Source organism: Hermetia illucens, chromosome 1 (assembly GCF_905115235.1).
Source record: "Hermetia illucens chromosome 1, iHerIll2.2.curated.20191125, whole genome shotgun sequence".
In the NCBI taxonomy this organism is placed as follows: domain Eukaryota; kingdom Metazoa; phylum Arthropoda; class Insecta; order Diptera; family Stratiomyidae; genus Hermetia; species Hermetia illucens.
In genome coordinates, this window is record NC_051849.1 from 49,810,656 (window position 1) to 49,835,616 (window position 24,961).

Here is a 24,961-nt window from a genome sequence, read left to right on the forward strand (position 1 = left end):
CAGTCGGAGACTGTGCTGCGGGGAGGTGATCATTTCATTTGTGGATAATCTGCTGGAGAACAACTTTGTTGTGAGATGTATAGAAAACATCATCTGCGTAGAGCAGTATATAGAGGGCTGGATCTTGGATGTGCTGTGTGACAGTGAACAATCATAAAATGTTCGAATATTAAAATGGTTTCTGACCCCTTTTTGGTTAGAAATTGCATCACCATATACAAGCCATGCTACGGCGTTATTTTATGTAGAAGGTGGTTAAGCCGGCGCAATGCCCTAGATAGTCTCCAAGACTTTCATGATCCGTGAAACTTGACTTTCGCCGAAACTATTAGCTCGAGACCAAGAGGTGTTCCACAGTCACACTACCCGCATTTGCTTTGTGCTTTTAAAGCAATAGTGACAACAAAACAATAACCATGGTCCGCGTCTGTTTCCGTCAGCATTTACTATCGCAGTGAATGAGGGATTTCCTTTTCAAAACACGGCTGTTTTAGGACCGCACATTGCTACTCAGCCGTCAAGAGCACCGGCTGCTGCTATACAGCAAGCCTTTTGCTCGGTGTATCATCGTCGGCACCTTCTCCAAATATCGCGGAGTGGCCATAGTGGACTAATATACATTCGTAACAGTGCCTTCGAGCGTTTGAAATAACCCCTCTCAGCTAGGAGTTTCTAAGGATGTTAATGTGATCAGTACAGGAAGATCTAGAGTGGGAAACAATCTGCTTTTTATTGATGAGGTTTCTGCCGTGTCCTTTGATACATCCTACTACTATTAGCTACTAGCACCCAAACACGAAAGGATCGTACCCAAGATAAGTATTTCTGAAAATGAATTAATTTACTGAGTGGAGAGTTTGTATAGAATTTAATGTTTCCTACAAAATGCATCGTGTTGATTGGCTAACAATTTTACAGGAAATATTGGAGACAAGTAAAAATGCCGGCATGTAAAAACTCTATTGTCATCAAGACTGCCCAAGGTTATCCACAGAGTAGGTTACTATCAGCGTTAATATGGAGTATGGTAGTTGATAAACTCCTAGGAAAACCAACAAATACCGGAATATAGAACAGAAGTAGAGGATTACTATTCTTACCGATAGGAAAGCGGGTATCCAAGTAAACTCTAAACTGGCATGAATACTTTGGGTTCTATTGGGTTAGTAGGGAATGATATAAAGAATAAATTCGTCAGGAACGGAACAGGAATGCCGCCATACCGATCATAACTCTTTCGGAGGATCGGAAAGGGGTTCATGGCTACCACGTTACGAAATGAAGAGGAATGGTTGAGGGAATCAAAGTGGACAAGCTTACCAGGAACGTTTGTTTTAAGAAAGTTTTGATATCAATTTTTGGAAGTAGTGATCACAACTCTATGATTTTCTAAAAATAAAAAATACATTTGAAAAAGTTAGCGAAGAATGGTGGTGGAGCAGGTTATGACTCAATGTTACTCGTGAAGAAAATAAGAGTTTTCTCTTATTCAACGGAGATTTGGGCATTATCAGAGCTGAAGGTTGATGAAAAAAGTCAACGAGGACACCACTGCATACGATTAAATAAAAATATTGAAAAAAGTTTACAATAATATGTCATACAGCTATTATGGATACAAGATAGTATGACACATAGTCAAGCATCATGAAAATTTATATTAAGGGTGTTATATGGAGCAGCGATCGGGGCCTTCCAAGGAAGACATATCTATGAGGACAGAACCCAACCCCTATGTATATATATGTTCACATTACATCGATTTATCCTGAACTTATTAAATTTTAAAAGGACCGCTGACAGATAGCCGGAACAACTGAGTGTGCATGCAATATTCTACATGAACATTTTCCCACGAAGATGTTCTCTGCTAGATAGATGTCGCGTTTGTTAACACTCGATCGAAAGTTGAACTGGAAAAGCGAAACCTCGGCGAATTTTTGAGACTTGGGTTTACCATTACACTTCTGTGTAAAACAAAACCTTATTGGAATCGGTTTACTGCCAGTCTGTCCGTCACACGCAATTTGCTCGGAGACTATTGCAACGATTGACACCAAAATTGGTGGAAAGGTGGGAACTTTGAACGTTCATGCATACAGTGAGTTATATCCTTTTACCTCGAATTTAAGGAGAGGTCCCCATATATGTAAAAGAGGGGTATACAGTTTTTTTCACCAAATATAGTCATGTGGGGTATCAAATGCAAGGTCTCGATTGATACTCGATTGTCAGAAACTACCCAACCGAAAAATTTGGAAAAAATTGGGATGTTACCACTATATGCCTGCCTGTTCAAATGAAGCTAATAATAGTATATTACTATAATTTTTAGTAATTGGCTGCAAAACCCCCTTAAGTTCATCTTAGCACACAATTTTGCAGTGATGTAGATTATAGCTTAGAGCATGATCCTACCCAGTTTGGTGGAAATCACACTATTCCTAAAAAAGTTATAATAGGCTATGAATGTCAATATCACCCAAAAGTGGATACTCTCACATAATATATGCATAAGTTACGTCGTACTAATGGGACAAATCCACACTCAAATGTCTTTATATAAGAAATACACAAAACCTTTCATACCTGAAGCGTCCAGCTTCCGGTTTCCCGACTTGTTTATTACATGTTGTTGAACGTACTTCAAGTCTTCCTGGAGATTACATTGAAAAATAAAATCGAAAAAAAAATGTTTTGTTCTATCAGGCCGGGAAATTTTCACGCGGCCCTCGTATGATCGGGTGTATCACAGAACCAGGGAAGAGAATTCTGGTCCCTAATCTTTAAAAGCAAAGTTTGGCTTGGCATGTGTACGTTGGCTAGCGCTTGTCGCTGATCCGATTGAGTGTCGATTTTTTAACATTCCCTTAAGATAAATTGTCATTAATCCTAAATAAACCTTTAAGGAAGCTTTGCCCTTGATTCCCGCTGGGTTGTAGCAAGCAAGCTGTTGGTGCGGCGAGACTGCATCTCTGTGGGCAAATCACAATTAAAGCGAGGTTGCACAGATCGGCGATCTCACCACAAACGATTCTCTTTAGTTTGTGCCAAAAAACCGCCGCTCGATTGGATCAGCGCCCTACCCACATGTTTGCATTATGACGGTTTGTTGAGGCTTGGCAAGTGTGTGGATGCACCAGATCGCCTACAAGCGCAAGTAACCAAACCAAACATGTGGATGGGCCTTAAGGCGGTTTTCTACCGACAATCGTAAATTGCAGGCCTACTTTTGGGAAAGTATTGCAAAGGAAGCACTAAAGATTATCTAAAGATTTTTTTTATATAATTGTACACGGGTTTATCTTTCAAAATACTTTTGAAAAATGCCCATCGTTTTTCCTATGTCCTTGAAATATTCTTGCCTTCGTTTATATTGAAATGTCATGGGCAGCTTTGAATCGATATTTTATTAATAAGTGTTGCGTTGGCTATGTTTTCCCGATCGGGAATTTTAGTATTTTGGAATTTGGCAAAAGTATGCACCATTTTACAAAAATGTAATTTGCATTTTTTTTACACTTGAGAGGCTGTAAAATGGAAAAAACCAAATTTTTCAGAAACCGAGTCAGGAAGCCATGGCGAGACGTACACCGAACAATGAAAGAATTTATTTTTTTTTCCTTAATAAGAAAATTTCTTTCTGTTAAAACGATCGGGGCGATCTATGCGTTTATGGTCTACCAAAGTAATCCCTAACACTTCCTTGACTTGCAAAATGGATAAAAATCTTCCGTTGAAGATCAATACTGCTAAGTGGGTAGCAATTTAAACCACTCATTTGTCCGAGTGTACATGTTTTGGAGCTAAAATCTAGATACAGCTTTTGAGGGATTCGTTGCTGTTTTGATTGTGGGTACCCAAGCATCTTTCTAATAAGTTATCAGAAGACAGACTCTCGTTAATTGGTTTCATCTACTGTAATATCGCGGATCGATGGGAATTTCGTCACCCTGAAAACTTGTGAAAGCCCTTTGATGCTCAGCCTGACGCCACTGGATGAGCGGAGTGGTCGTACCCCACTAAACGCTCGAAAACGCTGCAAGTATTCATATTCTCCCACCGAAGTAACCATGAAGGAACGTGTTTTTCGCGCAATCCTTTCTATGACATATTCTCAACATCATCTACTTTCAAAATATGCCAAAAAATAATCGATTTTTTAAAACCACGACGGTATTCTATTCCCTTAAAATCGAAGAAGTCAAAGGGAGGGTTATTATTTTAACAAACATAACCCAGTCACAAAAGATTTTGAAATCACTATTATGCTGTACAATGATATGCGGCGGCCTAGTCTGATTATGCTTCAGGTTAAAGTTGCCTAATTCGGGAAGTCCTCACACGACCTCCTCGTGGTGGCCACTGGAAACCGTCTTCCGGCGGGCCAAGAGTGTGTAGGGGCGGGCTGGGAGTAGGTTCACCCAACTGACGAGGATCTCCTTGTCTACTGGTCATGTGTTAGGGGCAAGTAGATCCGGCGGGCGGATGAACTGAAGTAACAGCCCGGGGATCGTCCTCTCTGCACCGGAGAAGGTGCTAATAGAACCCCAAGCCAAGGTGGATCATCTAAAGGTAACGCAGAAAAATCTGCACCACTCGAAGTACGCCTCGGCTAATCTGTTTGTCTTCCTCTTAGCGGAAGACATCGACATCGCACTAATACAGGAACCCTGGGTCAGAGGCGACCGAACCATCAAAGCGAGCCCCAAGTGTAACATAGCCATTCTGACCGACAGCCAAGCGGCCATTAAGGCCTTGTATTCAGCGACGACATCTTCCAGGCTGGTGGGGCAGTGCAGAGATGTGCTGAACCGTCTGGGCGGCACGCTCAATGTCATTCTCCTCTGAGTTCCTTGGCATAGGAACATAGAGGGGAACGAGCGGGCTGACGGATTGGCCAGGCAAGGCTCTGCTCTTGGCAGTCCTTCGGCGAATACAGTCAGTGTTCCGCTGACGGCTGTCGGAACCCGAGTCTACTCGCACTATCTAGCAGCCGCGGACCTAAAATGTTGTAGGCTTACGAGCAGTGCCAAGTCAAGGAGAATTTGGCCCGCTTATAACATAGCCCGATCACGAGAGCTCCAGTGTCAGATGCATGCTAAATGCATTCAAAATTACGGCGGTCTGCATGGCGCACTGGCCCATAGGGGACCATACCCTACAATTCGCATTGTCGAAGTTGTGGAGAAGGAAGGGAAACCCTAAAGCACTTTCTCTGCGATTGCCCAGCTCTGGCTAGAGTCAGGCTACGAACACTGGGTAAACCATTCTTTGGTGACCTCAGAGAGATTTTTAACTACAGGGTGGGAGAGCTGCTTTCTTTCGTGAATGCTACGGGTTGGCTCTGAATCGAGCCGGCTGGACATAACAACAGTCACGGTCCTAGGAGCACCAAAACGGCGCACCAAAGCGCTAATTGGGCTCCTCGGATCGGCCACTGACACCTACCTACCATACGGTGATATACTTGGCCTACTGTCCTTAGCTCTGAAACGAATATGTTCTCTTTTTCAATTTCTTAATTATGGATGGATAGGAAATTGCACAAAACAATGTGCTTCGCTTTTCGAGCCAAGTTTTTTTGCTCGATGATTTCAGAAGTTCAATTTATCTCGGATTATTTTCATCCTTTTTCTAAAGTTGCTACTAAGAGTTGTGATCTTTTGTCTAGAACGAACAGTTAAGTAATGTCTACCTTGAAATAGACAATACACTGCAGGTATTTTCTGAATTTTGGGCAAAAGAAAGAGAGTATTGAGCGTAATTCACCAAGTCGGAAGGATTGTCGCCCTCAGAAAAAATGAACAAACTTATCAAAGACGTTGAACTACTGGCACCGATTTTATTGTTATCCTAGGTATAAAGACATGTGATGTGTTTGATGAACAATAGGAATGCATGGTGTATAGTAGTGAATTGTAATAATTTGATTTGACGAAAGATGATCAACTACGGTGAATAATCATTCAATTTTCGCATCATCGATAATCAATTTCGCTACATAATCTGTGTAATTATGAGAAAATATGTTCCTTTGTACCCGAAACAAATGCCACTGTTGTGGCTAATAAGCCTAATAAGCTATCTCTCAAGGCACGCCTTGAAGTCTCACAAGAATAAGCTAGGCTTCTTAATAATGTTTAAATTTTGTAAACTTCTATTGATAGTTTTTAATTTATTGTGCCAGAACTTACTGCCTCTACATTAAACCGAATGATTACTTCAGATGTAAAAATGGTGGTTTTCTTTTGGAATTATCTGCTTGCCGAAAAAAAGTATTGAATTTCAATTCTGGTGCTTAACTCGAAGATTCAATAAGTGCTCTCGTCTACAAAATTGCATTTCTATCTATTCTAGTCATCTCCCAAATAACTGCTGAAATAATCTTGACTGAGACTATTAAAGATAATTTTGCATTGTTTACAGATCAATAAAATCTTTGAAAAATACCCAAAAATTTATGGAGCGTGGTTGGAAACTGAATATTACGAAACAGAGCAGAATAGATCCAACTACAAACTCGTATAATTATTTTTAGAAAATCAAATCACAGACGGGAAAAATGAAATTGTAAAACGGAACAATAAAATGTTTAGCAATACTAATTTGGCGAAATTCAGGGTAACATTGGATTTTAAGCGGTCTAATGGCAATGGCAAGGTTGTAATCCACTTTTAAATAATTGAACATATGGAGCATATGGGAGAGTATTTTCCTATTTGATTTTGAGATAATTTAGTTTTTGGCGAAATGCAGCAGAGTAAATTATTGGTGAAAAAACAGTTTATTACAGCAGAATGTGCTTGACCTTAGAATCACTAATATAAGTAAAATCATTTTATTATAAACTGAAGCCGAAAGGGGCCTGAAAAGTAGGCTAACACACAGATGGCGCTACTAGTATTCAATCCATATGAGTTTTACTTAGCCCTAACCTTCAACAGGTGCACAAATTTGACAGCTGTCCGACTATTAGTTTGTGGGACAGAGCATTTTGAGTGAAACAACATTTGTTAATTTGAAGAAAATGATGGTAAAAAAAAACAAAATCCTGTTGAAGCCAAGGCTTAGGTTATATTATTCGGACTTTGCACTAGGAAAACCAACTGTTGAGAAGTGGCTTGCTAAGTTTAAGCGAGGCAAAATGAGCACCGTGGATGATGCACGCAGTGGTCCCCAAAGGGGCTGTTACCGACGAAAACATCAAAAAAGCCCACAAAGTAATTTTGGATGACCGCAAAGCGAAGTTGATCGAAATAGCTGAGGTTCTATTGATATCAAAGGAACGTGTTGGACATATCGTGCGTGAATGTTTGGGTATGCGAAAGCTCTATTCAAAGTGGTCGCGCGAGCTCACAATCGAAAACAACAAAGAGTTAACGATTCTGAGTAGTGTTTGAAGCTCTGCCTCCATAAGAAAGCTCAAATTTATGGGTCGATATGTGACGTGCATGTGTGGACTGCACATTGTAAACCGACTCCAAAGCGTGCAAAGACGGAACAGTTGGCTGGCAAGGCTATGGTATTAACATTTTGGGATGCGTATGGTAAAATAATCATTGACTATATTGAGAAGGGGAAAACCATAAACACCGACTATTACATAACGTTATTGGTGCGTTTGAAGGATGAAATAGCGAAAAAACGGCCCCATTTGAAGAAAAAAATAGTGTTGTTTCATAAAGTCAAAATCACAAATCAATGAAAACGATTGCACCACAGCCACCGTATTCTCCAGATGTGGCCCTCAGCGAGTTTTTCTGTTTCGAGTTTATAAAAAAAATGTTTTTCCTGTGTTAGCCTACGAACTTTTCAACCCACGTGTTAAGTATATGCTGCAAAATTTTATCATCTAGATAATAATACTCCTCCTTTAAGACTGATATCGAAACTGATCCCAGCTTTTAATTGAAATCTTTCACTTGATCCTTTAAACTCAACGTGCGATGTCGCTCTCTGCATGCGTGAGGGTTCACAGTTCCAAATTTCGTGTTAAGAAGTATGACCGTTCCTGAGAAAAGTGGGTGTGAAAGACAGACGGACAGACGAACAGACCGCTGCAGAGTTGCTAGATCTCCCATCAGGAGCGTCCCTCCGTGTGGATAAAGAAATGCTCGGCGGATGCGTATAAGTATGCAACCGTCTGCATTCGGAAGTGTGCGTGTATGGGCATGTTTATACGCAGGTTGGGTAGGTTTCAGGAAAACGCCCACCCGTGGGCGAACATTTCACTCAGAATAATAAACCAATATGGACGACGAAAGAACCTGTAAACTTACGGTGCAGGGATCGAGACCCCAGTACCGTGGCTTTCGGGAGTGGCCAAGCAAGTTATTTCATCAATATCCCTCCACTGCAGCGCCTCGGTGGTTGACAGCTTGGCCACCGTGGATCTTAGGCGAAGCTTTTCCAATATTCAAGGCGGTTAAAGACTTGGGCCCTGCGCGGAAAGAGGCATGGAAAAAGCACTATGGACAAAAGGGCGCTGGAACAGACCTGAAATTGTCCCCTTTCATTTTGTTTGGAGCGAAAGTTGATGGATTATCGGAATTCATAAAAAACAAACACAATGTGCGCGTACAAATCAAGCATATGGCGAGAGCTATTAGTGTTCTGTATAACAATTCGGATAGCCCGAAAGTACTCCTTCGACGGTAGCGCACTCAACGCAGGTAACACCCAACCGTATACTTGTGGATTAACAAAGAAACAAGTCGGGAAACCGGAAGCTGGACGTTTCAGGTACGAAAGGTTTTGTGTATTGCTTAGTACGTACCACATAATATATGCATATGTCCACTTTCGGGTGATATTGACATTGATAGTCTTCAATTTTCAAAGAAGCAACAACTTCGACGTATTATAAATTTGTTAGTAATAGTACGATTTCCATCAAACTTGGTATGATCATGCTCTATATTATAGCCTACATCACTGTAGAATTTCGTGCCGCTAGGATGAATTTAAGGGGGGTTTCCAGCCAATTACAAAAAATTATAGTTAATATACTATTATTAACTTTCTTTGAACAGATATCGGTATGAAAGGTATTTCGGAGCCAAGGCACCATATAGTGTCAGCCTCCTGATTTTTTTCAGATTTTTCGGTTTGGTAGTTTCTGAGAATGGCCCCCTTAAAGAAATTATCATTTTCAATCCCCACCCGCTTTCCCCACGTTTCCAAGAAATGTCAAAAATAAGGCCGGCTTCGAAAAGTACTAACCGAGACCTTTAATTTGATATCCCACATGACTATATTTGATGAAAAAAAAAATTTACACCCCCCTTTTGCATGTATGGGGACCCCCCTTAAATTCAACGTAAAAGGATGTAACTCACTGTATGTGTGAGTGTTCACAGTTCCCACCTTTCTACCAAATTTGGTGTCAATCGCTAAAACCGTCTGCGAGAAAAATGCGTGTGACGGACAGACAGACAGACAGACGGTAAACCGATTTTAATAAGGTTTTGTGTTTATACAAAACCTTAAAAATATGATTCGAGAAAAGGAAGACGAACATCCAGAAAACCAGAGATTCTCAAATAAATAAAAACACGTATCGCCCAGTTTGAGGAAGCCTTGGTGGGCGGAAGGGAGCAAAATCGAAGGTTTCCATAACCGAGTCGAAAATTTACTTGGGAAAGTGCCGCCGTGCGTGTTCAAAAGATGAGATCGCTATAAAGTGCAAAAACCTAGATGAGGCCACTTCTAAAACACAAATCTGCATTGCTTTAGCAGAGCAGTTCAAGGTGCACAACTTGCAGGAGGCATTCATTGTAAACCTCAGAAAAACGTATAGAGGCACACTGACGGCAACTACCCGGCTACCAGCAGAGGTAGTGTACAAACTGCTGGATGTCGGGAAGATTCGTCTTGGATGGGTAGTCTATCGCCTTAAAGAGCAAATCTCTTTGAGGGGATGCTTCAATTGCCTCTTCTACGGTCATTTGGTTTGGACATGCAGAATTGCGGTTAATCGATCCAACCGATGCAGGCGATGCAGGGAAACGGATGATATTACCCAAGAATGCAATAAGGACCCCAAATGCATGTTGTGAGATGAAAACGAGAACCTGGACAGTGGGCATATTGCTGGAAGCGTCAAGTATCCTGAGTTCAAAATGGTACTAAATGGAGTGGGAAAATGAGGTTGATCTAAATCAACCTGAATCATTGTAGGATCGCTTAAAACCTACCCTGGCAAACCACCCACGAATCGGAGGTGCAAACGGCTGTAATAAGCAAACGCTATAGAAACAAGTGGGTTCGTATGGGCAAAAGTAGAAGGCATATACATCTATACCTACTCCTCCTAGAGAGGAGGCTACCGCGCAGATAGACATCATATTGGCTAACGATGATCACGTTAATGTTTACTGGAAAGGGGGGTCCGGTTCAGTTGTGGGTCCGACTTTTCTCAGTTCTTCACTAGCTTGGGATATGTCCTGGAACTTCAGTGAACACCATACCAACAGTGACCACCATACAATGTTTTTTTTGAGAATAAGCTAAGAGGTTCAAGATCTGCTCGTCCAAGAAAGAGGCGAACGTCGGTTTGGGCTGCGAAAGCATTGGACGGGGAAGCATTTATAAATTTGTAGTTGGACCAGGTCACTATTACCAGGAACACTCTCGGAGGTAGCCTTCTAATCACGGAGTGCCTCTCAACAGCGTGCTATTCATACATGCCGAGATGTTATACTTTCCCCAGTAGAAGGTCCAATTGCCTGGTGGAATAGTGAACTATCTGATCTTCGGCCGGCGTATCATCGGCGGCAAAGTTTTATTTCATTTACTTCCGAGAATAACCGAGATAACAGTCTGCCTTGTGAAAGAGTATGAAAATTTTAGATATTTAATTTTGAGGTCTGGCAAAAGTATATACTATCTGATTGGGGTTTGTTGGTAACATAAACTTGTCAGGCAACTTTAAAGCATGGTGCTGTGAGTCAATTAAATATGGCCTCCAAAGTGACCAGCACCAATAGGTTGGTGTTTATTCACTAGAACAGGAGAATGAAGTGTACCTTCATTTGTTGTCTTTTAATTTGTTATAATACGCCATGTTAGGTATGTATATTTGTGCTAGATGGCGGGAATCAATTAACTTGGCGTTTCAAAACTTCAAGCAAATAAAATGATATTTGCTGGCCAGAACATGAAAAGGAAGTCTACTCCAATGTAGTGCGCTTTCATTTGTTACAAAATGTCACCGTTTGCCTTCCAATAGGAGAACAGCCCCAAGTACACTTCCTTCTTGGTACGGCGCCGACTTAATATGCTTCCCAAATAAGTAAATTTTAACCTGGTTGAAAATTTATAGCGTTTCCTCGAACTCCATATATGGCACATCTCCTCAAAAAATGATTTTCAAAAGGTATTGTAGGAAGGTGGTAGCGAAATTTGCCCCGATGTGACTCAATACCTTTCCAGTTCAATCCATCGTCTCCCTGGAAGTTCTAATTTAGTTTCTTTTCCTTGTGTTATCTGCGTTACGTCGGAATAAATGTTTTGGTGTGAATAGTGCAGATCAGCTGATATAATGGTTAGTTTCATTAGCCGGTCATCAAATCACTAGACTTCTTTAATGGCATCCCGTATGGAGCGTGTGGGTTACCAAAATTGAGAAGTGCGTAGTCATTCTTACCGTATTCGCGTTTTATATCGCAGCGTTTGGCACCACACCATCGGGTTTCTTATAGAACGCTTTTTCCGAAGGACTCTTGCGAGTTCCTCAGTCCTTTCAGTGAGGGTGGGAATATTTAGTATGCAGACACGCAATTTGTTTTGCTCGGACTAATTTACTTACGTTCAGACGCCGCCCATGCATTAAGAACACTTGCCCATTTCTCGACAGGACCAGGACCTAGATTTGAAAAGATAGAGTCATAACCGAAGGGCTCACAATAAATTTTAGCTCAGACCAAGGAAATTGTCAAGCGAGAATACCCGGTGTCACTATCTAATTTGGGGTTATAAAGTATTTGGCTCGATGATTGGAAAAATTTAACCATTAACCTTTTTATCTCAGAATTTCAAGGTCCATCCTCGTACAATCTCTGATGTGGTGGACATAATACTTGTGAATCTTTGTAAAATGATGTGTGTAGAAAGGAAGGACTCTGGAACGTACAACTGATATCGATGAGCAGTTTGTTGAAGCCACCCTTAGGTGCACCCATATCTGAACGCCAATTTTTATTGTGAGGTGTAGCTCTTTCTTCTTGGTTAAGAAAAATCAACTGGAGTTGATCATCCTCTCATCTACCAATCGTGTTCAATAGAGTTTTCTCATGTACCTCTTGATTCTTGACTTCTGTTGTCTCATCTCAGAAACATTGACTCGCTCATCATTAAGATCAGAATTATTTACACCTCGAACAGTCATCCTTTTCAAAAATTGCTTACTTCAACTTAGTTACAGCGGAACATCTTGAATAAAATTTCGCAGGTATTTTTAAATTAAAACACTTTTTTCCAGAATTCCTCCCACAACAATACGATGTAAATTTTTTTTAACGTAAAAGTGAAGAATATTAATATTCTTCTGGCAGAACGTTTTTCCGAAAAAAAAAAACAAAGAAATTGACTGGCTATTTTTGAAATTAGAAAAAAAAGATCAGCATCTCCCCTTCGAACTTGAAAGCATAGTCGCATGGATAGTTTACAAATGATCTTCATTCGAATAGAGGAAAATATACAATTTGTTTATAAGAATCGTCTTTGATTTTGATTTCCCGATCTGTTGTTAACAATGATGGAAAAAAGTGGAGGGACTTGGTTAGGGCCAGCTTTGCTTTTGTTAAAGTTGAATAAATGTGCAGAAGGAGCCAGTGAATTTCGGAGGATACTCCTATAATGACGAACTTTGCCGATCTACATATATATATGTACTATAGGTTAGTTTTGTTTCAGCATGGATGCATACTCTCTGTGTCAAATGTACTCTTAAGTGGGAGAAGTTACGAGAAACCCGAACCATGTCGGACAAATTTTAAAATTCAAGGCAACCTGAGTCCAACAAAAAGTCCTAACATTCTAACATTCAAATCTTAAGAAAGGAATTTAGCGATGGAAAACTTTATTACAAAAATAAACAGAGGACATCCTCAGATTATTTACAACCAAGTGGTATTTACTTCATCACCAAATAATATTGTGGAAGAGGCAAAAGGAAATTTGAAATTGTTGCTCGAAATATTAGAAATCTTTACAATATTATTTTATTGCGCTTTCATTGCCATCCGAAATGCATGTATCAACGCTTCACTGATGTTTAAGTGGTTTGCAAGTTTTCTCACTACGAAAATAACAAGATTTTTTATGGAAATGATATTAACAAATTGTTTAATGAACATGGAATATACATAAATTTTCAGACCACAAAGATTAAATAGTTTGCATTCGAGTTTATTCACAATTAAGATCCTGATCTAAACCTTAGATAGTGATAATGACCCCGCAATTTATGGCGGCACTGTTCAACCACTTCCCTATGAATTCAATACTATTCACTCATCACAGGAGAAAGATAGATCAGAGGGCGCTTGTTTAAAAATAAGTCCAATATGACTCCACGATATTTATTTTAGAAGCTCAAAACGCTATAACCGTTCCACCTCCACGGACCATCCGTAGGTGGGCGATAGTTCCTGTGTTGGCGGACGTTCATAAATCTAAATAAGATAAAAATTATTTATATTCTACATAATAAAAGCTCCCTGTCATAAGCTGCAAACTATTTTAGTAAACATAATAATATTAACATAATCACATAAAGCAGAGCTGCTCATAGACGACTAGGTCTGTTCGTCTTTTTTTTGTTGAAATTGAACCTTCACTCAAACGGTTTAACGTTTGTTTAAATTTTCTTCTCTCCATAATTTTTTGCTTAATTTGATTGGAAAAGATTTGTTTTTCGACGTCAATTTAGCAACGTAAAGTTTCCGTGAAAAACACGGATCACATCTGCTGGTTGAAATTGAATTTTCAGTTTTTCCCGACAATGAATGATTTGGAATTTGGAGAAGTGACGCAACTGGTTGTAATGAAGATATTTTTAATCCTTAATTTGATTTTATGATTAATTGAAGCTGACATATGTAGACTGGAAATTACATGGGAAATTTCAAGGTTATGGTGAGAATAGTCTATAATTAGAATAATCTGATCATCTTACGGTAATAAGCTATCTGATATTAGGAACATCAAGGAATGCAGTCGATCAAGCTAACCTTAAAGCGTTACTTTCGCCGATAAGAACTTGAAGCAGGAAATCTTATTATAAATATCTATCAAGAATGAAAAGGGAAGACGGCTTCACGGTTTCCAGCCAGGGCAGAGGCAACACGAATTATATTGAGAGTAAATCCGTAAATATTTTGGGTCAAAGCTTGGCCAGGCCTGAAAATTGATTGAGGGATCGTAAGTCCGCATCGACTTGATGTTGGACCGGACCAAATGGAGAGGCACTTCCTCCTCCTTTTTTTTGGTTTAAGGACCCTTCATTTGGGTTTAACAACCCAAGTTTCAAAAATGAAAAGCGAAGACGGTTTCAAAATTTCGTACCAGGGCAGAGGCAACTCGTCAGACGCTGGATGTGGATTTAGGATCTCTAAATCCTCAATATATTCTTCAAACATTGAAGATTCTCTCGAGCGACAGGAACCTAAACCCATTCGCTCTCACGCTCAAACTTTCAATTCTATAACTGCTCCTCCAATTTCCACCCAGTCATAAGCTCCTAATTGACCTCTTTTTTTCCTCTTCCGACGCATCGTATCCCTTTTTACCTCATACCCCTTCCACTCGTCTTCTGAAACCCGGAGTTGTAGCATTGTTCATAGACAACGTTGAAATTAGTAGCAGTTGCGGCCTTATGATGGTTTACCAAAGGTCTTTTGTAGAATTTGACATAGCAGATTTCCCTTCCCTTTTCGGCTACGAGATGGTGCTCATCATCATTGACTGGACACTACCACTTCATACAATCGTTTCCTCTGTGTCCTAAATTCTCGAGATGTATGTTATAGACCGTCTTTCATCTTGTTTCGGACATTTTGTTGCGATGGAGTCGCAAGAATTTCAAAGGAGAAGCCCGGCCGTAGCTAACCCATTGAAGTTTACTTACTAAATAAAGTCTCCTGCAATAGTTACATCTCAATTCTTTCTTTCCCTCGTTTGGAATCCCACAAGGTCCGACTTTTAGCCCATTTCTAATCAATTCCTCCATTAAGGATAAAGATAGATCAAGTTCTCTTTATAATTTCCTTGATCGCAATGTTCTTGAGTATGCTTCCGTAGTATATTGTCTGTATAAATATTGTTATTCGTGCTACAATATCATCCTGCTATCGTTCACATTTCATCCCTTTAACACGACAGATATCTGACTGTTACATGTATCCTTTATGAAGGGTGCAGTGACCTGAACTACAGGCGTGTTTGGTGTTTCTACTGACTAGATTTTCATTAATGTTCAACTCCTCAAAATATTTCCATTTCTTATGTCTAATTATCATCATCAACGGCGCAACAACCGGTATCCGGTCTAGGCCTGCCTTAATAAGGAACTTCAGACATCCCGGTTTTGCGCCGAGGTGCTGATTTATATCCGAGACTCCTCATATCGCATTCGCATTGTTTATGGTTTCAGAATCCCTTCGTATTCTAGGATGAACTTAAGGGGTTTCCAGACAATTTCCCAGAACTATTATATTATGAATTTAGTTCAAACAGATATCGGTATGGAGAGTGTTTTGATGTCTAGATATGAGGTAGCACCATCTTTAAGATTTCTTTCAGACTTGTCGATTGGGGACTTTGTGAGAATGGGCCTTTGGTTCCCCTTTACAACAAATTTCAAAGCTTAGACTTACATGATTAACTGCTGACCGTGGCCTTTTAAAAATGTGTACTCAGCTTTGCAATATATCAGGACCCCTTTAACTGCAATGTAAAATGATGACATTGACCGTATTCGCGGAGGCTCACAGCCACAAAATCTCTAATAAATTTGTGATAAAAAATCATGTGTAATATACAGACAGACCGACGGGCCAAATAACACGGGAGGTACAAGATCTTCAGCCGCGTCATTCTTGAGAATAAAGGAATGCTCGCCAAATGCATATGACCATGCACCTGTACACATTTACAGGTCTATGCGCAGGACTGGTAGGTAAATGCTTACTTGTGTATAAAAATGACACTTTGAATTTAAAGTTAACATTGAAGGGAAGAAGAGGAAGAAAATATAGGAACCGACTGAATATGGAAAAGAAATAAAGATACTTGACCTCTCTAATGCTACCCCTTATAACATATATGTTTGTGGTGCTGTATTTTCTGATCACTCAGACCGTGATGGCCCATTGTACTCGATCCCCCGTCTAAAGGAATATCCCAAATTCGTTAATGTAACGCAGGATTTCCTTTAGTGGAGGTGATGCTACCTGTTGCAACTGGAGGATATCCGCACCAAAAATGCGATGTCTGATGCGCCTATAAGCGGGGCATTCTCATCGAAAATGCTCCATGGATTCCGTTTCTTCGTTACAGGAACAGAACATATTTCCAATTAGTGAATTATGGCCTGTAAGAATGCCTAGAAGACTCCTGCAAGTCTTGCCGCTTTTCGACAGGATAAGCTTTGCGGTATGCATGACAAGAAGAGTTTGGTGTGCCTAGCAGCGTTTAGGCTCTGCCACCTGTCATTGTGGGAAGCTTGTCCCCAGTTTTTCAAGAGAGCTTTAACCAATGCTACTGATACGTCAATGCTGGTTTGCTAAAGCATTCGAGATTTCATTTAACTCTACACGATAGGGGTCAGTAACCCAGAGTGTTTGCACAATATTGAATATAGACATAACGTTCAAACGATTTCTGTATTCCTGAATGATTTTCGGGGTGTTGCCGTTTGCCACCCTTAGAATTGCATGCACTTCAGCTTGAAAAACCATTGCATCCTATACTAAAGGAAAAGCCTACTTCTCGTTTCTATTCAAGAGGTAGATTCTGGCTCCAGAATTCTGCTCTGTTTTCGAGCCATCGGTGTATATCCCGCCACGGATTTCTCTAAGGCTTCCCAGTTTTCTCTACGTTTCGTGATAACTTCATATCTTCTATCAAGTGTATCAGAAGGCATTGTAAAAACTGGATTCACTTCTGCCAGTAACTCTTCCAATGCTCTGTGCCCCCACGTCCGTTACTTCCCCGTAGATCTAATGGTATAGCTCTATGAGCTGCTCTTATTGCAGGACTTTGAATAAATACATCCAAATTGCAAATTGAGTAATGCATTTAGAGCTGTGCCGTATGTTGTGCTCATGGCACCGGTAATACCTAGACACACAGTGCTTTGAAGAGTGACTAGTTTACAGTGAAAAGTTTTTGGAATTAGCTTAATCCACCACACTACGGATACATAAGCGAACATTAGTCTAATGATAGCAACGTATATCCACTTTAACTGAGTCCCCATGTCGAGGCAAAGGTCCATCTGCACAGTCCATAGCGCTCGTTTCGACTTTACCTCTACATATTTCCTTCAAAGAAGCGCTTTATTTACAGTGATACCTAGATATTTCATTTCTTCGGAGAAGTGAAGAGTTGCATCCCTCATCCCTGGGAGGCAAAGTCCATCCAGGTTTCCCCTGTTTGTAAATAGTACCATTGTGATTTTATTTGGATTAACTGAAAGTCTATGCGTGAGGCACCAACTGGCAATGATATCAACGGCATGTTGAATATTTCCGCATGCCGTTCCAAGATCCCGATCGACAACAAGCACAGCCACGTCATCGGCATAAACATGAGGCTGTATTGACCAATTTTGCAGTTCGCATAGTAGCGAGTCAATCAGCGTATTCCACAGAAATGGCGCTAGCACGCTTATTTGGGGGTAGACTTTCGTTGGTTCTGCTGTTAGGTAGCGATCGACAGCCACTTCAGCACACTTCAATCTCTGCATTAGCATAGGATAGAAATTAAAGTATTAACACCACACACAGTCAAACGCCCCTTCAACCTGCCTCTCCAAACTTTTCAGGAAGAATGATGTCAGTTTGATCGGTCTGAAGTTCTTTGTATTAGAATAGTCATCCTTCCTAGGCTTTGGTATGAAGACTAGCTTAACTTTCTGACAAGAGTAAGGCACACAGGTATAGGCAGTTATCGCCTTTTCATTGGTAAGAATCGCGTTCGCAGTGTTTCACTTCACCTTGTAACACTTACATTTGGAAGGGGTTGTGTGGAAATACCGTCAGGTTTCCTAAGAGAGTCCAACTTGGTCAACGCATCTCTTTTAAGGGTTCTGCCCAACCTAGAAGTCTCTCTTTCACCTTCCAGTTCCTCATAATACACTCTAAAGGAGTCTTGTTTCGAAAATTTAACGAGCCTCTTATATTCATGCTGTGAATTCTGGAAGTTTAACAACTTCTCATTCTTATTGCTTTTATAAGAACGGTTCAGAAGTCGCCTGATTGGTTTTGCTCAGTTTTTACACAGGCGACCCGTTTTACCGCTTTGACTTCGTGAAATAGGACAAGTCTCTTCATAGCACTGTAAAAGTGGGCAATTCCGAGTTTTCAATTCATCTTTAAGCGCCAAGGAGCCCTCTGTTTCCAAGAAGTTCAATGAAATTTCTCCAATCCGGTTTCCTAGGGTTCCGCCTTTATATTACAAACTGTTCGCCCACAATAGTCAGATTAAATTCTACGTATCAGTGATCTGACAGTGAGATTTCGTCTGGCACCCGGCAGTCTGTAATCAACTCTAACACCTTTGCAATGCAGATTGTTAGGTCACTTACTTCACTTTTTCTTGGCCCCACGAACGAGCTGAACTGATGAAACTAAACAGCTTTGCTCCTCTTGGATTGGATTAGCTATTGCTCCAACAAATATGTTGAGCGTTCGCATCGCAATCTATTAAGAGTTTGAGACCACTTGATTCTCCATACGCTACCAGATCCCTTAGTTCTCGCGTCGGGCGAGGATACAAACAATCATAGGGTGAATAAACAGAGGCAACTATGATGATTTCTCGCGCCATTTATCTGGTATTGTACAATGCCGTAACTAGGTCCTGACGACAGAATTGTCTCAGCATGGCTGTGTCTAACCGTCTTGACATCACGACACAAGCTCTCTTTCATTGTTAAAGATCCTTGCCCCTTTTACTGACCCAATGCCACAGATTCTGTTTAATCGAACCCATGGCTCTTGCACCAGAAAAATATAGGGGCAGCCCTGCAGCTTTGTCAGCCACGCCGCCAGCAAGGGAGGCTTTGGCATCTCTAAGTTTCTGAACATAAACTTAGTCTATTGTGTAATGTAAAACTGTGAGAAGCGTATGCCACGGGGGACGTGTGGCGGGGTTTCCCTCACACCGTCCCGCCAGAGACTCAATACCGTCATGTGTGATTTTTCTAATAATAGCCGCAATTGGAGGTACAACAGTTCCCATACCCTCATCTATGGACGGTCTCATTTCATCACGCAGAACATTCGTCTGTTTTCAACTTAACACCTTCACTAGTCTGCGGCGTCCGATTTGCATAGATTCGATCAGACAAACTGGCATCAAGCCAGTTACTTTCACATCTCTGGCGGCTTCGCTCTCTTCTGCCTGTTCCGTAAATGGTGTAGGAAAAGGTATTAGCAAGTAGGATTTACTCCGTAGTCGCTTCGTCAGTTCATATAGTGGGGGAACCCCCATATGGGGGTTGCACTATCCTCCGCACGCACCTCCATTCTGGGAAAGCATATCGAAAATGCTGTAATTTTCTCCATCTTATGTTAGTCGAAGACCATCATTGTTCTTCGCTCTCAAAATGGAGATGATGTTCTGCAGTTTTATGATATGATTGAATTTCAATCTATCTACGAAAAAGTGGAGCACCATATAGTATCTATCCCTGAGCACATTCGGACTCTTTTGTCCAGCTCGAATACCAAGCTGAAACCCTCGACGTTTGCAGATTTATTCTTCCTGGTATTCATGACCTTAACCCTCTTGTGTCCGAAGTCCATCCCCGGGATTTCTTCACCCAACATTTCGTCATCCTTGGAGGAAACTCCCATGGTAGTGGTCAGAAATGAGGCTGCAGTTTACGCATACATTCTCTTCCTTTCCCCCTTTAGGTTCGTATTCACAATGAATGAATAATCCTAAACCACCACATAGATGAGAAGAATCGAACGAATAACAAACAGTTGATTGAGGGACATGGAATATGCGGATTGCATAGTACTAATATCGCAGGTATGACATAGGAAGAAACAAGAAGAGCTCAAAATTTAGACAACGTCAAGTAAATGCCTAAGGAATGATATAACAAACACTAGCTCATTGACGCAATAAGTGGTACAATAGAAAACGGAGGAATTTAGCTGGGAAGCACAATTCCTACAATCTAACGAAGCAGGCATCGTTGAGGACGTTGAAGCTAGAATGACATTGAGTAGATTAAAAGCGATAGGAGGTATCTGCTGATAGGAAGGTGTACGAAATTTTGACTATTCAGTCCTATGTCGGGAAAATCCTTCTGAATGTTAGTAACACTGCAAGTACTGATGAACAGCTATTTAAGAGTTTTATGTAGGGTATTCCGCCCAAGACAAATTACATGCCAAGAGCTATGGAAGAAATGAAGAGGAGAACCGACAATTGCATGAAATAAAAGCCGCATGTGGTGTAAGCTTGCACAGGGTGTGAAGGCCAGTAATGACAAAGGTCTTGAAAGCCGATCAAATGCCCAGAAATACGTGAGAAAGCCGTTCACTAGGTGAAGAAGAACTGTGATGAAAAGCTTGAAAACCATTGTAAAAATTGGCCACAAATGTACAAGGTAAGGTAAGACATAGACCAATGGAGCAACCTTGTAGGCAGCAATGAGCGAAATAAGAAGAAGAAACCAAGTATTATTTCCTTTGTTTTCTATAGTTTGTTGAAAATGAATTATTTTTTTTGAAAGAAAGTACCTTAGAATCAAGCGGGTAATCTTATTCCACTGTTGCTTCATTTCTTTTAGTACGCGAGGTGAATCCCCCATTGGCATAGCTGGTATTATAGTGTTTGCTTTTTTTAAATGTGTGATTAATCAATCCGCATTATAGACTGACATAATTCATCTGGGTTAAAACTGGAGTATCCAGAACCAGATCATAACCAAAGGCCAAGAAATACTTGAGCCTTGGCCTTTCTTGACATTAAGCTAGCATGGAACGTACCATCGAAGCCACTTTTGAAATCAACAACCACAGAAGAGTTGTAAGTTTGAATATAAGAGTATGTCCAATGCCAGTTACTTCTTCTACAAGAATAATATATCTCAGGTTGTAAAATTTAAAAAAAGGATCAGAAACAAAGACACGATTCTTCTAAGGGATTCAGGATAATATGTTGTTCTAGTCAAGCGAGAAACACCACTATACGACAAAATCTCGGTGGAAAGGCAGCTTTCTAAGGACAGTCACACTAGGTTTTGTATGATTGTGTAAAAAGACGGCAAAACTTGATGACGCTCTTCCAACAAATTTTTCGAATTTTTATCGCAATTGGAATGACGATGTTGAAATGAAGGTCCGTGGTAAGGTACGCCTCTACCACAAATTTCTCGACAATAAAACGCTGACCAATTAGCAAATTTATAAGCATGCTAACCGGGAAGCGAATAAAGCGATTGCTGTCACCCGACCCGGACGCTCCGGATGGCTAGTGAGATCCGTGTCGATTTGTCAACAGCCGACACGAATGCACACAGGATATCGAAGAGTTCTGTTGCCTTAATGACGAGAACGGTACTTTGCTTAACAACTGATGAGCCGCGACGGAAAGATTGCGAGAATCTTTCGAACAGATTTCAAGGTAAGAATTTGTTCATCTTCCACTTACAGAAGCATTGTCAAGATTTGGGACAACTCTACCTGTCAGCGCCATTGAAGTCGAGGAAGTAATAAAACGAATGAAATCATGGAAAGCAACAGGATCTGACGATCTCGCATGTGAGCTCTTGAAGACAAAGAGCTCGCACACAACACTGTAGTTCAGTGAATTCTTCAATAATAAACCCAGAAGTTCAACACCATCTGACTGGAAAGAAAGTACCACAGAGAAAGGTAGTCCAACAGAATGTTCATATTACTATCCGATCTAGTTGTAGTAAGGTATTCGTTCGTTGAAATAACCGTGAATCAAGCCGGGTTTGTTAAGAACTGTGACACTACTGAGACAATACGCCTCGCACGGTTACTCATGGAGAAGGATCGCCCTGTTTAATTACATTTGTGGATCTGGAGAAAGCGATTGACCGTGTGCCACAAGAACTCATCTGGTATGCTTTACGACAATACGTATTGCCAGAAGATGATCCGAAAAGTAAAGCTCGAAGTGTGGCGAGTGTATCAAAACCACTCTGTGCTTCTGTCGGTGTTCATCAAGGAAGCGCCCTTTTCCCACTCCTTTTCGTCCTTGTTATGGACACTGTCATACAGGGCATCTAATGTCCAATGCCCTATACACTGTTTTATGCGGATGATGTTTTCCAAGCGTCTCTTAGCAAAAATTATATTGAGCAACTTGAAATGATCGCCTCATGCAACACGGTTTCATATTTAATCTGAATAAAACTGAATTTTTGTCAACCGGTTGCTATGAAACAGGTACAATCACTATCAGGAGTAGTGACCTGCTCAGAACTTGGTGATTTAAATATCTCGGGTTAATACTATCAGTCAATGAAGAACTGCGTTATGAAATTGGTTCACGCATTAGTACAACCTGGATGAAGTGGCGTTTCACAGCTGGTATTCTTTGTTATCAACGTATCAATGAAAGTTTTTGAATCTGAAACTTACCGCAATGTCGCAATCTATGGTTCTTAGTGTTGGTCGACTATAAAAGACAGTGAGCGGCGTCTTGTGGTAATTGCGGCGAAGATGTTATGGGGGCTATGGGCGTAGTATTCCTTAACCAAATCCGAGATGAAAATATTCTCGATCGGTGTGGGATTGCACGGAACAGTGAAGTCAATGGTAGGTGATCAAAACACGTTCCATCAAATAATGAAAAAGTAACATGTGCTTGTCCCAGGATAAGTGAATTCTAAACAATCAACATTTACGTAGTACAACCTCTCTCTGATATCACAACCCCGGTCAACTATTTATTGTAAACTCTTGCACGTTATGTGTAAAACTCAGCCCTTGAAAATCACAGTTTGATAGACAGCTTGTTGTAAATTTGCCTTAAAAATAGTTTGAACACATTTCGCATGTCTCGGTGTACCTAACATTCCAATCAGACATGTGAACTCCTCATTAATCAAACCCCCAACAAGCGTACGCTGCTTATCGAGAAGACATGGGAAAACAAATTGAGTTGTATTTGCCAAAATGTTTATTACTTAATTGGCCCAATCGGATCGGGGAACATACATTCGTGATATTGCTTGAACATGATCACATTTGGGTAGACACAAAAAAAGGGTCCAGAAGTGTAGGAAGCACTTAATTGATTCTAATTAAAATTAGTATGCATGGGTATGTATTTTCCATGTTAGAGACGTAAAGGCTTCGATATTCCAACTTACTCCTCTCCAATTTTTGCGTACGTGCGTTGAATTTCGGCGCAAACATGACAGGTTGCGGTTCTGCAAGAAAATATTCAACAAGTATCCAATGAGAAAGGGGACCAATAAATCTGGTACTGAATCACATAGAACTCGTGCCTGTTTCGAATCTTATTTTCACTTTGTTTCATTGAAGTATCTCTCATTGAAAGATACAAAAACACATCACCAAATTTTCGTTATAATTTATGATCGCACGCACAATTCAGTCCGAAAATGTTACAGAACAAAATATTATTTTATAAATAAACACTGAAACTGAATTTAGAGAAAATGAAAAATATAAATCTCATGATGGACTTTTTTCTGTTGTTTTCAAGGCAGTCAAGTTGAAGATGAAATCAATTTTTTCCCGGATTCCATGAAAAAGGAAGAAATCAACGAAAAATGAAAAAAGAATGAAATTAGATCAAAAACTAACCCTGCCCCATTTTTCACACACAGAATTTTTTACACACGTCCGACTCGATTGATGAAAAACTCAAAACAACTTTTCAGTATGTGTGGAAAGCCAAAGATCCGAAAATTCGCTTGTTCAACTCAAGACGGGGAAGTCGATTTTCCTCATTCTGATTCTTGTGCTCACGGAAAACTCGCTATAATCTTCGCGATTTTCGTTCGGAGAAAAAGCTAAGCGACTGGCGCGCGTATTTCAAAGGAAAACTTTCCAACGATTTTTAGGAAAGTTTTCTTATTTTCAAATCGCTTGTCTTCTAGATTCTATTTCTATCTACATATTTACCCACTAGATTGATATGTATCTATTCCGTTTCGTTTAAGTTATTTGCGCATGTGACGCGAAAAGCTTTATGAATAGTTTTCGCGCATACTCACAATAGAATTGCCTGTCTTGCTAACGACTTTATTTTTTGAAATTTTGAAGATCCGTTGCTGAATTGGGCGCTGAATACGGCAAATTTACCGAATTTGCGATATCAATCGATGCGATATTATTGGGGGTGCAAGAAAATAGAAAAGCTCTCGCAGTTTTTCAATTGGCGGTTGCGTGAGGGCTCAATTGGACCGGCTGTGCATGTAAGTTCGCCACATACGCCCGGGAGGAAATTAGCCGCGATACTAGTGCTTTGATTTCGATCGAGATTAGTAGCTTGTCAGAATCCACGATGCTGGTTTATATCAACGAACTCCTTTTCTAATTTAGATCACGAGATGCTGAACAGACGCGTTAATTTTCTTCCGTTGATGATGTTGTCTTGGAAGCACGGATTTATTTAAAGATTTGTTGTGGATTATGGCATATAATGGAACAGTCGCTGTAATGAAAATAGCTTATTCAGGAGCTGTTGAGAGTGAAGAAGGAGCCAA

The 24,961-nt window shown here is 40.4% G+C and overlaps 1 protein-coding gene and 1 long non-coding RNA gene across 25 annotated transcripts in view; one reads left to right on the forward strand and one right to left on the reverse strand.

Annotated features, from left to right (window-relative positions):
- LOC119649465 (sorbin and SH3 domain-containing protein 2) overlaps positions 1 to 24,961 on the reverse strand; it is a 410,936-nt gene that overhangs the window by 155,592 nt on the left and 230,383 nt on the right. Inside the window, exons 1-2 of one of the 24 annotated variants that reach the window (XM_038051777.1) lie at positions 24,057 to 24,204; positions 23,597 to 23,941 (exon numbers count right to left, since the gene is read on the reverse strand). The exons of 21 other annotated variants lie outside the window; for them this stretch is intronic. In XM_038051777.1, the coding sequence (XP_037907705.1) occupies positions 23,597 to 23,642 (46 nt within the window). In that variant the 5' untranslated portion in view covers positions 23,643 to 23,941; positions 24,057 to 24,204. Of the gene's footprint in view, positions 1 to 23,596; positions 23,942 to 24,056; positions 24,205 to 24,961 lie in introns of those variants that run through there. 2 more of the 24 variants (XM_038051769.1, XM_038051783.1) reach the window with 2 other exon arrangements.
- On the forward strand, positions 14,018 to 24,189 carry LOC119649608. Its single transcript, XR_005249163.1, has 3 exons — positions 14,018 to 14,142; positions 14,206 to 14,367; positions 23,956 to 24,189. It is a non-coding gene; the product is annotated as an uncharacterized LOC119649608 (long non-coding RNA).